The 15,930-nt window shown below is 44.3% G+C and overlaps 1 protein-coding gene across 2 annotated transcripts in view; it reads right to left on the reverse strand.

Annotated features, from left to right (window-relative positions):
• Positions 1-15,930, reverse strand: part of LOC120027163 (sterile alpha motif domain-containing protein 12-like) — a 122,116-nt gene that overhangs the window by 85,784 nt on the left and 20,402 nt on the right. The window contains exons 1-3 of one of the 2 annotated variants that reach the window (XM_038972033.1): positions 11,012-11,623; positions 9,677-9,876; positions 2,100-2,229 (exon numbers count right to left, since the gene is read on the reverse strand). In XM_038972033.1, coding sequence (XP_038827961.1) covers positions 2,100-2,229; positions 9,677-9,876; positions 11,012-11,024 — 343 coding nt within the window. In that variant the 5' untranslated portion in view covers positions 11,025-11,623. Of the gene's footprint in view, positions 1-2,099; positions 2,230-9,676; positions 9,877-11,011; positions 11,624-15,930 lie in introns of those variants that run through there. The other variant, XM_038972032.1, reaches the window with a different exon arrangement.

Below are 15,930 nucleotides of genomic sequence, written 5' to 3' on the forward strand. Positions count from 1 at the left end.
TTATCGTCGTCAAAGAAGTTTGAAGTCAGCCAAACTCGTGGTAATGGTCTCATGAGGAAAATGAAATGGATGAAAAAGTGCCCTTTTCTTAATTCTTTACACAGAGCACAATTGTATATTTTATTTGTTTACGTACAGTGCATTCGGAAAGTATTCAGACCCCTTCCCTTTTTCCACATTGTTACATTACAGCCTTATTCTAAAATTTATAAAATAAAATTCTACCTACCCACACTGCCCCATAATGACAAAGCAGATACTGGTTATAAGGAAAATTTGCTAATTTATTTAAAAAACTGAAATACCTTATATACATAATTATTCAGACCCTTTGCTATGAGACTCGAAATTGAACTCCATTTCCATTGATCATCCTTGGAGAGGTTTCTACAACTTGATTGGAGGAGTCCACCTGTGGTAAATTCAATTGATTGGACATAATTTGGAAAGGCACACCTGGCTATATATAACGTCCCACAGTTGACAGTGAAGGTCAGCGCAAAAACCAAGCCATGAGGTCAAAGGAATTGTCCGTAGAGCTCCCAAATCAGGATTATGTCGAGGCAGAGATCTGGGGAAGGGTACCAAAAAATGGCTGCAGCATTGAAGGTCCTCAAGAACACAGTGGCCTACAGCATTCTTAAATGGAAGAAGTTTGGAACCACCAAGACTCGTCCAAGAGCTGGCCGCCTGGCCAAACTGAGCAATTGGGGGAGAATTGCCTTGGTCAAGGAGGTGACCAAGATCCCGATGGTCACTCAGAGCTCCAGAGTTCCTCTGTGGAGATGGAGAACCTTACAGAAGGACAACCATCTCTGCAGCACCACCAATCAGGCCTTTATGGTAGAGTGGCCAGATGGAATGCACATGACACCACGCTTGGAGTTTGCCTAAAGGCACCTAAAGACTCTCAGACCATGAGAAACAAGATTCTCTGGTCTGATGAAACCAAGATTGAACTCTTTGGCCTGAATACCAAGCGTGACATCTGGAGGTAACCTGACACTATCCCTATGGTGAAGCATGGTGGTGGCAGCATCATGCTGTGGGGATGTTTTTCAGCAGCAGGAACTGGGAGACTAGTCAGGATCGAGGGAAAGATGAACGGAGCAAAGTACCTAAAGATCCTTGATGAAAACCTGCTCCAGAGCGCTCAGGACCTCAGACTGGGATGAAGGTTCACCTTCCAACAGGACAAAAACCCAAAGCACACAGCCAAGACAACACAGGTATGGCTTCGGGACAAGTCTCTGAATGTCCTTGAGTGGTCCAGCCAGAGCCCGGATTTGAACCCGATCAATCATCTCTGGAGAGGCCTGAAAATAGCTGTGCAGCAACGCTCCCCATCCAACCTGACAGAGCTTGAGAGGATCTGCAAAGAAGAATGAGAGAAACTCCCCAAATACAGGTGTGCCAAGCTTGTAGCGTCATACCCAAGAAGACATGGCCTTAATCGCTGCCAAAGGTGCTTCAACAAAAGTACTGAGTAAAGGGTCTGAATACTTAGAAATGTTTGCTAATTTATAAAAAATAAACTAACAGTTTTTGCTTTGTCATTATGGGGTATTTTATGTAGATTGATGAAAGAAAAAAAAGATTTTAATCAATTTTAGAATAAGGCTGTAAAGTACCAAAATGTGGGAGAAGTCAAGGGGTCTGAATAGTTTGTATGCACTGTACATGTTACTGACATGGGATAATCACTGCATGTAGCTAGATCCTATTACTGTTAATAGAAAGTAGCCTCATCCACATCTTAATGGAATGCCGCTGCAGTGTGCTCTGGTTCAGCACATAGCCCCAGCCATCTCCGTTTCCTTGCGGCGTAAGTGCATCATGGATGAAGTGCTCAATTTCGCCAGTCACAGCGAGTCAAGAGGGCGTCGGTACTTCACAAATAAACAAACATTGTAATGTAAATCAGCCACGCGCCGAGAGGTTGAGTGTGTGGCAATTAGCCGTCTCGCCATTATGCGGCAGGTGGGCTGTTAGCGGGTGGGCGGGTGTGACCTTACCGAGGGGCTCGTCGGGGGAGGGTATGATTGACATGACGACGACGGTAACCGCGACGACAGAACCTGGGGCTATGGCTGGCGCACCTGTGATGTCATGCTGCTTGAAGGAGTCGCTGTAGATCTGGTGCTGCTTGGGGCAGTGCTTCTTCAGCCACTTGCACACGTCCTGCTGGGTCCACAGGGCCACCGGCTTGGACAGCTTTACGTTCCCCGGCTGCATGGAAGGGAAAGACAACAGATGACTTAAGTCCAATGTTGATGGCACATACAGTACGCAGTAACACACTATACCAGTAACACACGAGAGCCTACCTATACAGTGCACCCACAAACAATACCAACCAATGCAGATAAAAAGGGCCATTTGTTTCATCCTCGTGGATGATCTGCATGTCAGTAATAGACAGCAATACACAAGAGTAGCGAGCGTATGCACTATGTGGGCCTAGGGTTAGAAATGACACAGTCCATGCCAGTACCAATGATATAGCAATGTCTACAGATATGGTAATGAGCAGATACGTATGTTACACAAGCAGCACTAGTGGAATCATGGTATAGTACTATTTAAAATCAGACCAAAGAGGACGTACTGTCGATCGTTTGATCCGACAACATGCAGCCAGGTGGATAGTCATGTTGCCTAATCCCACAGGTATTCAGTCTGCGTCCCGCTGAACAACCCGCCACTGTAGCTAGAGTGCTGGCGTCGCTTCCTTTTGATTGAGGGGCTACTAAAATAACAGAGCCACCCCCTTCCTCCCATCTCCCTCCCACTCCCGTCAGCGGCAGCTCGCTGTGCGGTGCCACATAGCGATAGAACATGCCTCCATCTAGGCTAGCATAACAACACAGTACCCACAGCATTGCCCTGTCTGTACCCGACTGACTAGAGAGAGACAGGGAGCGAGATCGATATAGAGAGAGCACCACCGGGGAAGACCGTCATTCTCCACGTGCCAAGCATAGTCAGAGTACAGACAGACGACCGACGTGACTGCTTTGGCAGGCCACGGAGAGACGGAATCTGCAGGTAAGGAAGCGATAGGAGACCTCCGCTGAGGGGATGGCGTTGCAACAAAATCCCACGTTAACCATTAAATACAGCTCAGCACTAATTAACCCTGACTGGCAGCCTGGGGCGTATGATACAGTACAGTAAGGGGAAGGAGCTAGTGTAGTTCAGGACGGCTTAGCCAGAAACACTACTATGATGAGCCAGTAGGGAGGAATGGGGAGAAAGGGAGAGAGAAGGGGCATATATACACACACATACACACATATATATATATGCACATTGTGGCCTGCTGGAGGTCATTTTGCAGGGCTCTGGCAGTGCACCTCCTTGCACAAAGGCGGAGGTAGTGGTCCTGCTGCTGGGTTGAAGCCCTCCAACGGCCTCCTCCACAACTCCTGATGTACTGGCATGTCTCCTGGTAGCGCCTCCATGCTCTGGACACTACGCTGACAGACACAGCAAACCTTCTTGCCACAGCTCGCATTGATGTGCCATCCTGGATGAGCTGCACTACCTGAGCCACTTGTGTGGGTTGTAGACTCCGTCTCATGCTACCACTAGAGTGAGAGCACCGCCAGCATTCAAAAGTGACCAAAACATCAGCCAGGAAGCATAGGAACTGAGAAGTGGTCTGTGGTCACCACCTGCAGAATCACTCCTTTATTGGGGGTGTCTTGCTAATTGCCCATAATTTCCACCTTTTTTCTATTCCATTTGCACAACAGCATGTGAAATGTATTGTCAATCAGTGTTGCTTCCTAAGTGGACAGTTTGATTTCACAGAAGTGTGATTGACTTGGAGTTACATTGGGTTGTTTAAGTGTTCCCTTTATTTTTTTGAGCAGTGTATATATATATATATATATACACATATATACACACACACAGTGTATATACACATACGTGTACACACAAGTATGGTGTGCATGTGACAGAGAGCGTTAAAAGAAAAGGGACAAGGCTGGAAAGAGGATCGATAGATGATGGGAGAGAGGGATTAAGTCAGAGTGGCTTTGCTCACTACTGCTCAGGGGTGAGTGTGTATACTGTGCACTGCCCATGGTGAGCTTGGTGGGAACTGCAACAGTTCCTGAGTCAATATTACATAGTACTGTAATGTAGCACAGAGCAGTGTTTCTGGGACTATGCCTGCCAGCCATGGAACGCAGAGAGAAAGAAAGAGCGCGAGAGAGGAAATAGAAAGAGGAAAGGAAAATCCACATACATGCCTTTGAGACAGAGCCGATTAGAGATTTGAGTGACAGCGCTGGTGAGCGACGCGAGACAAAGCTAGCTTCTTTTCTAAGTGAGAATTTGCCTGTGTGCACACGCTCGCAAACACAACACAGTCAATCTGTCCTTGGCATATTTAAAAACACACTATGCATTTCAGGTGTTTCTCATGTTACCTTAGCAACAGAGCAAGGACAACTTCAAAAACAAACACAACGAATAAAGAGAATTCAACCCACAAAGCCAAAATTAAAACACACAGTACACCCACAGCAACACACTGACTACTAGCAGGTGTAATGAATAGGATACTAAAAGCCTTACAGGTAGTTAATTACTTACTTATATTCATTGAAAGTAATACCATTATTACAATAATGTAAAGGCATTTCAGGAGTTCGTTGTGTTGGCGTATCTCCACCACAATGTGTAGCCTAGTAAGTACACTATACTGCCCTACTAAAGCAAAAGAGCAGCAACTGTATTGACAAAAATGAGTTAATTTTTTAATACATTAACTACATGCTTTATCATGTAGACAATTATCCTGACCTCATTGTGTTGCATAGAAAATGTGTGCGAGGGTCATGTTTGCAGTAACTGCCATCACGAACGTCAGTTACTGCCTTTTACCTTGGTTTCACTGAGCTTTGGGCTGCAGTGTCTACGGTTTACCTTGGTACTATGCATTGTTCTTTGTTGATACAAGAATCAAACTATATGACTGACAGCCACATACAAATAAATACATTAACAAGTTTGTGTAAAAAATAAATGATGGAAACCAGTGGTTGTATCAAACAAGAAGGCAGTAACTGCCGTCTAGGGTCAGAGGTCAAGGTCAATATTAATAAAATAACCTCATAGTATGACAACAGATAACTACATCTCCAATGATTGTGCTTACAATTCATTTGTCTGGACAAAAAAAAAAAAAAAAATCATTTTTCTCAGTTTCACTCTGTAAGCAGTTACGGCTCTTTTCCTCGGTAGGGCAGTATACAGCTCTGGCATTCTCAAACATACAGCGCCATCTAGCAAATATATGACCACACCGCATCATTCCATTGATACAGTACACAATTATTTCCGCAGTGATGAGGGAATAACGATTAGCGTCATGCTGACCGAATAAGTGTTTATTTGAGACCGTGTCGTTCCCTCCCTATCCCCTCCGTAGCTCAATTACCTCGTTCGGCATTGCGGCAGGCGTCGCCTGGGCCCACAGTTTCTCTCTCCCCCAAAGCTCAAAGGCGCAGAAAAGTCGCTAATGATAATTCTTCCGGCGTTCTCTGCATTGCGCCTCAGTGATTTTTTAAATAAAAAAACACATCTATACATAATAGTAAATAAGGTTATCCAAACAATAATTACACCCCTAGAGCAGTAAAATAGCATCCACCATATACAGACAAATAAACAAAAGTCACTTGAACCCAGTCTGACACAAAGAGAAGATTCATATGGTAGACAAGCCTACACACACCATATTTTTCAATTTAATTATAGATAGACCTTTTTCTTTTATTCCAGGCTTTATCTAAATATTCCGCAAACGGAAATACACAATGGACAAAAAAAACCATTTACATTTCTCCTCATCACTCAGCCACATAATGCCAGGGTATATCTGCTGTGCTTTCTGGAATAAGAGCAAGCGTGTATCATAGTAGAAAGAGCAATAGAGGATAAAATGAGTTTCATTCTCTATTTCTTCGAGGTCACAATAATAACATAGTCTTTCCTCTTCCATTTCATCACAATACCAACCTGTTTCAATACGCAGAGGCAATATCCCTGATCTTACCTGTTTCAATACGCAGAGGCAATATCCCTGATCTTACCTGTTTCAATACGCAGAGGCAATATCCCTGATCTTACCTGTTTCAATACGCAGAGGCAATATCCCTGATCTTACCTGTTTCAATACGCAGAGGCAATATCCCTGATCTTACCTGTTTCAATACGCAGAGGCAATATCCCTGATCTTACCTGTCTCAATACGCAGAGGCAATATCCCTGATCTTACCTGTTTCAATACGCAGAGGCAATATCCCTGATCTTACCTGTTTCAATACGCAGAGGCAATATCCCTGATCTTACCTGTTTCAATACGCAGAGGCAATATCCCTGATCTTACCTGTTTCAATACGCAGAGGCAATATCCCTGATCTTACCTGTTTCAATACGCAGAGGCAATATCCCTGATCTTACCTGTCTCAATACGCAGAGGCAATATCCCTGATCTTACCTGTTTCAATACGCAGAGGCAATATCCCTGATCTTACCTGTTTCAATACGCAGAGGCAATATCCCTGATCTTACCTGTCTCAATACGCAGAGGCAATATCCCTGATCTTACCTGTCTCAATACGCAGAGGCAATATCCCTGATCTTACCTGTTTCAATACACAGAGGCAATATCCCTGATCTTACCTGTGCACATAGCAATCTCTTTTTAGGTAGGTTATACATAATATATAACCCTCACACACACACGTACTGGATTTACAAGCAGTGCAGAGACAGAATTTTTTGGGACACAAAGAAAGAACATTAACACTGGCTTTTAATTCGCTGACCTTGGGAGTCAATATGGGTGCATTACAAAGCAGGGCAATAGGAGTTGGTGACTAATATATTGCTTTGGGCATGATTTTAATTATGTGTAAGGTTTGTTGATTTTCAATTAAAATATATACACTGAACAAAAATATGAACGCAAAGTGTTGGTTCCATGTTTCATGAGCTGAAATAAAAGATCCCAGACATTTTCCACATGCACAAAAAGCTTATTTCTCTCAAATTATGTGTACAAATTTGTTTACATCTTTGTTAGTGAGCATTTCTCCTTTGCCAAGATAATCCATCCACCTGACAGCTGTGGCATATCAAGAAGCTGGTTAAACAGCATGATCATGGGGCCTCCCGAGTGGCACATCGGTCCAAGGCACTGCAGTGCTTGAGGTGTCACTACAGATCCGGGTTGTGTCGCAGCCGGGAGACCCACGAGGCGACACACAATTGGCCCAGCGTCGTCCGGGTTAGGGGAAGGTTTGTCTGGCCGGGATTACCTTGTCGCATATCGCTCAGGCGACTCCTGTGGCGGAACGGACGCATGCACGCTGACATGGTCACCAGTTGGACGGTGTTTCCTCCAACACATTGGGTGCGGCTGGCTTCCGGGTTAAGCGAGCAGTGTGTCAAGGAGCAGTGCAGCTTGGCAGGGTCGTGTTTCGTAAGATGCATGGCTCTCGAACTTCGACTCTCGAGTCCGTACGGGAGTTGCAGCGATGGGACAAGACTAACTGTAAAACGTTTTTTTTATTTTTTAAAGAATACAGCATGATCATTACATAGGTTCACCTTGTGCTGGGGACAATAAAAGGCCACTCTAAAATGCGCAGTTTTGTCACGCAACACAATGCCACAGATGTCTCAAGTTGAGGGAGTGTGCAATTGGCATGCTGACTGCAGGAATGTCCACCAAAGCTGTTGCCAGAGAATTTTATGTTCATTTCTCTACCACAAACCGCCTTCAACGCCATTTAAGAGAATTTAGCAGTACGTCCACCTGGCCTCAACTGCAGACCATGTGTAACCATGCCAGCTCTCCACATCCGGCTTCGTCACCTGCGGGATCATCGGAGGAGGATTTCTGTCTGTCATAAAGCCCTTTCGTGGGGAAAAACTGATTCTGATTTGCTGTTCATGTAAGGAAATCGGGTCATTTGAAATAAATTCATTATGCCCTAATCTATAGATTTCGCGACTCTGCATGGGCGCTGCCAAGGGTGGGCCTGGGAGGTCATAGGCCCACCCACTGGGGAGCCAGGCCCAGCCATGGCAGCACCCATGCAGAGTTGTCAAATCCATAGATTAGGGCCTAATGAATTTATTTCAATTGACCGATTTCCTTATATGAACTGGAACTCAGTAAAATCATTAAAATTGTTTCATGTTGCATTTATATTTTGTTCAGTATATAATACATGCCATTTAGCAGACGCTTTTATCCAAAGCAGCTTACAGTCATGTGTGCATACATTTTACAGATGTGTGATCCCGGGAATCGAACCCACTATGCTGGCATTGCAAGCACCATGCTCTACCAGGTCATGCTTTCAGTCGACGCTTGTTGCTTAGCCACAGAGTTTCTCTATTGGCTGAACTGCACCTTACTGTGCTGGCTCTGACATTTTATTTGCATACATATTCCAGCAACTAGAGGTATGTGTAGCCTGGCCAGAGCCGTACAGCTTGGCTCGGGTTGGCTCAGTAGTGTTAAAAGGGTATCGAAGTCATGAACTCAACAGACGGAAACTGTACAATGTGCATGGCTGAAAATAGTTTGGGATTAAGACTCCTATAGATTTCTAATGAGGATTCCGTGCAGTTATGACATTCTTTTTCAAATGAACCTACATGGTGGTTTATCACTCTTACTTGTATACTGTAGGAACATAGAAGGCCTGTACCATGCAGTGAGACAAAAAGCATCCTAGTTTTTCCCCCTCAAAGGCGTAGCTACGTGGAGCTTCTTGAAGGACATATTGTCTGGGTGAAAGCAGTTCCAGTTAGCCAGATAATTATCTGTCATTTTCATCTCCCTACAGAGGCGGAAAGAGGAGGAAATGTCCCGTCCGTTGCCTCGACAGGATGCTATTTTTGGAGAGGAAATAAAAACAAATCTCCACCGACGACAACCTTTAATCTAAATAAATAGTTCAGGAAACATTGAATAAGGGCTGTCGAAAGACCGCATCGGTTAGGTGCCAGAAAGTGTGTAGTAAGGAAGTAATTATTGAACGCAAGATAGGCAATTACATTTGCTAGAATTACATTATTGAAAGTCTGTAAAAAATGTGCAACTGTACAGTGTAACGGATGTGAAATGGCTAGCTAGTTAGCGGGTACGCGCTAGTAGCATTTCAATCAGTTACGTCACTTGCTCTGAGACTTAAGTAGGGTTTCCCCTTGCTCTGCAAGGGCCGCGGCTTTTGTGGAGCGATGGGTAACGCTGCTTCGTGGGTGACTGTTGTCGATGTGTGCAGAGGGTCCCTGGTTCGCGCCCGTGTCGGGGCGAGGGGACGACGTAAAGTTATACTGTTACAACAGCAGAGGATGGGACCTGTTACTAATATCCCAAAATTAAGCTACAAATCTATTACAAACCAATGATCATGGTATGAGTTGTCACCGCAGCCTGGTACCCATCCTGACATTCGTTAGAGCAGACTTTCTCAACAGTCCTTGGGACACACCAGCTGTACCATATATTATGTGCTCCAACACCTTGTACACCTGAAACTAGTCAACTAATCAGCCATTTGAATCAGTTGCGCTAGGGGTTATGATACATGGAATGACTGGGTTGAGAAAGGCTGCCTTGAAGTCCCCCTGTTCTTACCCGTGAGAGTTCTGACTCGGAGACGGAGCGCCTTGGCGGTGAGTGGCGCTGGTACCCGGGGCTCACGTCCTGATAGGTGGGGCTGTCGTCATCCAGCATGGCGCCTTGGTCCAGGGGCTGCTCCTCCAGGTGTGAGGTCACGTCGTCCGGGCACATCATCTGGTGGTCGATCCCATTCTGGCTCAGGTTGCAGTGGACAGCTGCAGGGATAAATAGGAGGGAGGGGACGAACACAAGGCTAAACTATAGGACATACATTTGTACAGTATAGATGTGTACCAACCATCTTGCTGGTTGGTAATAGTTCAGAAATGCAACAAATAAAAAACACAATGGAAAAGTAAGTACTTGAATACCAGTAGCAAAGGTACCAGCGTTACCACATTTGAGTTCTTGGTGCATGTTATACTATTAGAATATCACTAGAGGGCGGTACATAACAATTTGGTAGAGTGGCCAACACTTTCTTACTTGGAGAACATTCAACAATTACCCCTAACATTTTGGTGTAAAGCTTTTATAACACTGACAATCATGACATTATTACACATATTGATAAAAGGAGATCGTCATTAGACAGAAAGTACTGACAGGAGTTACCATGGTAAACTAAAGTAGTTGACCATCCATCAGGCTTTTGAAAATGATCCAAAACAAATAAAACGCAACCTTATGTTTGAGGTCAAAGATTATAACGGTTTTCCTGACTGATCTCTTAAAAAAAAAAAAAAAAACACAATTTCGTGGATAAACTCTGACCCAGTCTAACCACACGCAATTTTTTGAGGGTACACAAACTACACGAGCTGCATAATAACTTCTAATTATTACCATTAAATTTCCGCGACAGGCAAATTTGCGTTGCGGGGAGATTAAAAAAGACACGTCCATAAATCTGACCCTGATGTAAGTCATGTTGGCACGATGCCAGGTGGCAGAGCGATTACAGGAAACCCAATAAGGAAAAACTAAATGAGTAAAAAAAAACGTTATTTCTCCTAGTAGAGTAAAAGGTGGCGAGACGCCCTTCTGATCCTGATGCACTAGCTCTACCACCTCAGTCTACTTCTGATGACACCACACCGGACAGCAGAGATTACCACAAAGGGTTACTGAACAACGTCCTGCTTGATTTGACGGACAATTATCGGCTACAAGACTAACCAATAAATCATTAAAATATGAGAGAAGTGTTTGTTTCAAATTTGAGCTGATTGAAATAAAATGCAAATTAGACAACCAGACATGAACCCGAGACAGTTAACTATTGCATGGATTTAACTATAACCCACAATCGCAGCAATACATGTGAACTGAACTCTATTGAACACTTACAATGCCACCTCATTATCAATAGCAGTTGACATGTTGACAAGACTAGGTGTTTACCAGACACATCTGGTGTGGTTTCAGTTTCAACCTCGGAGTAGTCTCCCTATGCGGACAGCATACACCCTATGTCTGGAATTCCCAGACGGGGGAACTAGGCAGAAACCATGATGCATTCCCCTTTAAATAGAAAGGGCAATACACATGTACACGAGGGCCATGTTTTAACCAAAGGCAATTTAGGATGCATGGCACGGAGCTAGCTATCCTCCTGCGCGCTTGTCGCCTCGCTCGTTCTTTTGCGCTCCCCCCCTCTGTATCGTAACGCGTTGTATGACTGGTGTTCAACCATTCAGGAGCAGCAGTGAATTATGCATCCTCTGTTAAATCTGTGAAATTACAGCAATATGGAAATAGATTGAACGAGAGAGAAAAGGGATAGAGGGGGAAGAATGAAAGGAGAGGGAAAGATGGAGTTGCCTGGCTCTGTGTCCTGTTTAGGAAGAGGGCTTAGTGGGGGTTGAGGAAAAGGAAGATTTTTTTCTCTGCAATAGTCTAGAACGTTCACCCCCACTCCTTTCCTCTCCGACATGCGCAAATGGTGATGGAAGAGAGCCGCAGCCGTCCGCTCCCCCCTCCCTTTTCTCTTTCAATGAGGCGGAGTCAATGACCGGGAAAGAGAGCAGGAGCTGCATGGAAAACGCATAGAACCACCATCTTGGCAGTTGGAATTACTGTAGCAATGGTCTTTGGAAGGACAAAGGTTGGTCATGAATCCGAAGGTCGTACGAGTGTTACATAGCAGCCCTGTGTAATTATGTTTTATCACCTGTATAAGGACTCATATCACGCTGTCGTAATGGTGTAGTTTCCACAACATAATCTTGGAGGGGTTTCTTTACTTAATATTATAGCTCCGTGTATAGTACAAAGTAATAGAAGCGAGCTAAGGACGGGGTGAGCATAGACCCTTGATTTTAAGTCATACACAACTTCCATCTCAAATTTCCCTTAAAGAGATACAATGATGAGCATTACAGACTTTCCCCCAGATGTTTTTTTTTAAGTCGGGCTCCATGAAGCCTCCAGGTCCTGAGCTCCTCAAAAGGTTCTACAGCTGCAACATCGAGAGCATCCTGACTGGTTGCATCACTGCCTGGTACGGCAATTGCTCGGCCTCTGATCGCAAGGCACTACAGAGAGTAGTGCGTACGGCCCAGTACATCACTGGAGCTAAGCTGCCTGCCATCCAAGGACCTCTACACCAGGCGGTGTCAGAGGAAGGCCCAGAAAATTGTCAAAGACCCCAGCCACCCCAGTCATAGACTGTTCTCTCTACTACCGCATGGCAAGTGGTACCGGCATGCCAAGTCTAAGACAAAAAGGCTTAATCAGTTTTTACCCCCAAGCCATAAGACTCCTGAACAGGTAAACAAATGGCTACCCGGACTATTTGCATTGTGTGCCCCGCCCCAACACCTCTTTTTACACTGCTGCTACTCTCTGTTCTGACTAACCGGTGTCTGTATGTAGCCTCGCTACTTTTATAGCCTCGCTACTGTATATAGCCTGTCTTTTTACTGTTGTTTTATTTCTTTCTTCTTACCTATTGTTCACCTAACACCTTTTTTGCACTATTTGTTAGAGCCTGTAAGTAAGCATTTCACTGTAACTACACCTGTTGTATTCAGCGCACGTGACAAATAAACTTTGATTTGAGATCAGCATCCATGCAATCCAACATCAAAGTTTGGATTGAAGACAAGGGGTAAACAAGGTGGGAAAGGTTGTGGAAGCACAAGTAGGCTATTAAAAGTCCATTTAAATACAACATTTTTTTAAATACTAGTTTTATTTTCCCTACACAGGCATCTGGGCCAACAGATCTAAAGTGAAGCCGATATAATCAGAAGTGAAGTTTGCTCAGTGTGAGCTGGTCGCCGGGGCACTCCGGCTTCACCCTGAAAGTAGAGCAGAGTATGTGTATACACTATGAACCAGAAACCAGGCCTGGAGAAAGACCAGCTGACTGGAGCCCTGTACACTACATTAGGGGCCTCAGCAGCCAACTCCCAGGACATTTCCCAAAGGTGAAGTTAATTAGTGATCCGCTAGGGGGCTTACAGGGGGGGTGAGCTCTCGCTCTTTCTCCCCACAGGGGAGACCCTTAAGGGGGGGGGGGGGGGCTTGAAGAGGAGTCAGGGATTGGCTGGGCTCCAGTAAAATGACGATTCATAGGCTCCGCTGCCAGCCCCGGCAGCTGCTCTTTTATATGCTGCTCTTTTAAAAACAGTAGCTTTGATCGCTAACCACAAAATAAGCCTTTTCATAAGCTGCAGAAAAATCATCTTTACTTCTCTCTAGATGCTTTGAAAGCAAACAACTAATTGGGGATTTTATGGACCGACGGAGTGTGGGTAATGGGTAATGTATATTTGCATGCAGTCTTTTAACGTCCTCCATCTGTGGTTCACTCTGTCATCTATTTATGCATGCACAGTCCGAAAAGTCTCCTAATCTCTCCAAAAGTGTAAGCATAAGTGTGTCTCCACAACCGACTACCCTAAGGACTTCCAAGAGCACATTTTCCATCAGCAGGGGGAAGGCACAGTCAGATTCTTGTTACACGCTTGCCTAAAGTAGTAATTTGAATATCTTTGAGCGGAAAAGGAGCTCATTGTCCCATATGGGGATCTTCACCTCATGTGACTCATTGACTAAGCAAATGAGTGGACGGGGGGGGTTTGAGTGGGACTGTGTCTATCAATACTTTGTCATGGCTAGCTAGATGCATAGGTCATTTCAGCCAATGGGGCATTGACATGCATGGGTCAACGTCGTCACAACAGCAGAGACGAGTAGGTAGTCTCAGTTACTATACTGAAAAAATATATAAAAATGCAACAATTTCAAAAAGACTTTACTGAGTTACAGTCCATAAGGAAATCAGTCAATTGAAATAAATTCATTAGGCCCTAATCTCTGGATTTCACATGACTGTACAGTCATGGCCAAAATTTTGATAATGTGAAAAATGTAATATTTGTGTCAAAGTTGGCTGCTTCAGTGTCTTTATATATATTTTTGTCAGATGTTACTATGGAATACTGAAGTATAATTACAAGCATTTCATAAGCGTCAAAGGCTTTTATTGACAATTACATGAAGTTGATGCAGAGTCAATATTTGCAGTGTTGACCCTTCTTTTTCAAGACCTCTGCAATCCGCCCTGGCATGCCGTCAATTAACTTCTGGGCCACATCCTGACTGATGGCAGCCCATTCTTGCATAATCAATGCTCGGAGTTTGTCAGAATTTGTGGGGTTTTGTTTGTCCACCCGCCTCTTGAGGATTGACCACAAGTTCTCAATGGGATTAAGGTCTGGGGAGTTTCCTAGCCATGGACCCAAAATATCAATGTCTTGTTCCCCGAGCCACTTCGTTATCACTTTTGCCTTATGGCAATGTGCTCCATCATGCTGGAAAAGGCATTGTTCATCACCAAACTGTTCCTGGATGGATGGGAGAAGTTGCTCTCGGAGGATGTGTTGGTACCATTCTTTATTCATGGCTGTGTTCTTAGGCAAAATTGTGAGTGAGCCCACTCCCTTGGCTGAGAAGCAACCCCACACATAAATGTCTCAGGATGCTTTACTGTTGGCATGACACAGGACTGATGTTAGCGCTCACCTTGTCTTCTCCGGACAAGCTTTTTTCCAGATGCCCCAAACAATCGGAAAGGAGATTCACAGAAAATTACTTTGCCCCAGTCCTCAGCAGTCCAATCCCTGTACCTTTTGCAGAATATCAGTCTGTCACTGATGTTTTTCCTGGAGAGAAGTGGCTTCTTTGCTGCTCTTCTTGACACCAGGCCATCCTCCAAAAGTCTTTGCCTCACTGTGCGTGCAGATGCACTCACACCTGCCTGCTGCCATTCCTGAGCAAGCTCTGTACTGGTGGTTCCCCTATCCCGCAGTTGAATAAACTTTAGGAGACGGTCCTGGCACTTGCTGGACTTTCTTGGGCGTCCTGAAGCCTTCTTCACAACAATTGAACCGCTCTCCTTGAAGTTCTTGATGATCCGATAAATGGTTGATTTAGGTGCAATCTTACTGGCAGCAATATCCTTGCCTGTGAAGCCCTTTTTGTGCAAAGCAATGATGACGGCACGTGTTTCCTTGCAGGTAACCATGGTTGACAGAGGAAGAACAATGATTCCAAGCACCACCCTCCTTTTGAAGCTTCCAGTCTGTTATTCGAACTCAATCAGCTTGACAGAGTGATCTCCAGCCTTGTCAACACTCACACCTGTGTTAACGAGAGAATCACTGACATGTCAGCTGGTTCTTTTGTGGCAGGGCTGAAATGCAGTGGAAATGCTTTTTGGGGATTCAGTTAATTTGCATGGCAAATAGACTTTGTAATTAATTGCAATTCATCTGATCACTCATAACATTCTGGAGTATATGCAAATTGCCATCATACAAACTGAGGCAGCAGACTTTGTGAAAATTAATATATTTGTGTCATGCTCAAAACTTTTGGCCATGACTGTAGAGGTGCAACCATGTGTGGGCATAGGCCCACCCACTTGGCAGCCAGGCCCAGCCAATCAGAATGAGGTTTTCCCCACAAAAGGGCTTTATTACATACCCCACCATGAGACGTCCATGTCTTTATCACAGTACAAGATAAAACGGTCGAGTTTGATATAATAAATAAAAAATATTACTAACAGGGTAGTTAAAACTATTTAATACATTTCTTGAAATGGTCAGTAAATATTTTACATTTTGTATTTTAACCTTTAACGTCAATTATATAAAAACACGTAGTCAGGTTTTTGTAGTTTATACCCTACTTTACATCTGAAGTTTGTGTTGTGCCCGCCGTCAGTTGACACAACATGCTCTTGAATACAGTGT

This window comes from Salvelinus namaycush, chromosome 32 (assembly GCF_016432855.1).
Source record: "Salvelinus namaycush isolate Seneca chromosome 32, SaNama_1.0, whole genome shotgun sequence".
NCBI classification, from domain to species: domain Eukaryota; kingdom Metazoa; phylum Chordata; class Actinopteri; order Salmoniformes; family Salmonidae; genus Salvelinus; species Salvelinus namaycush.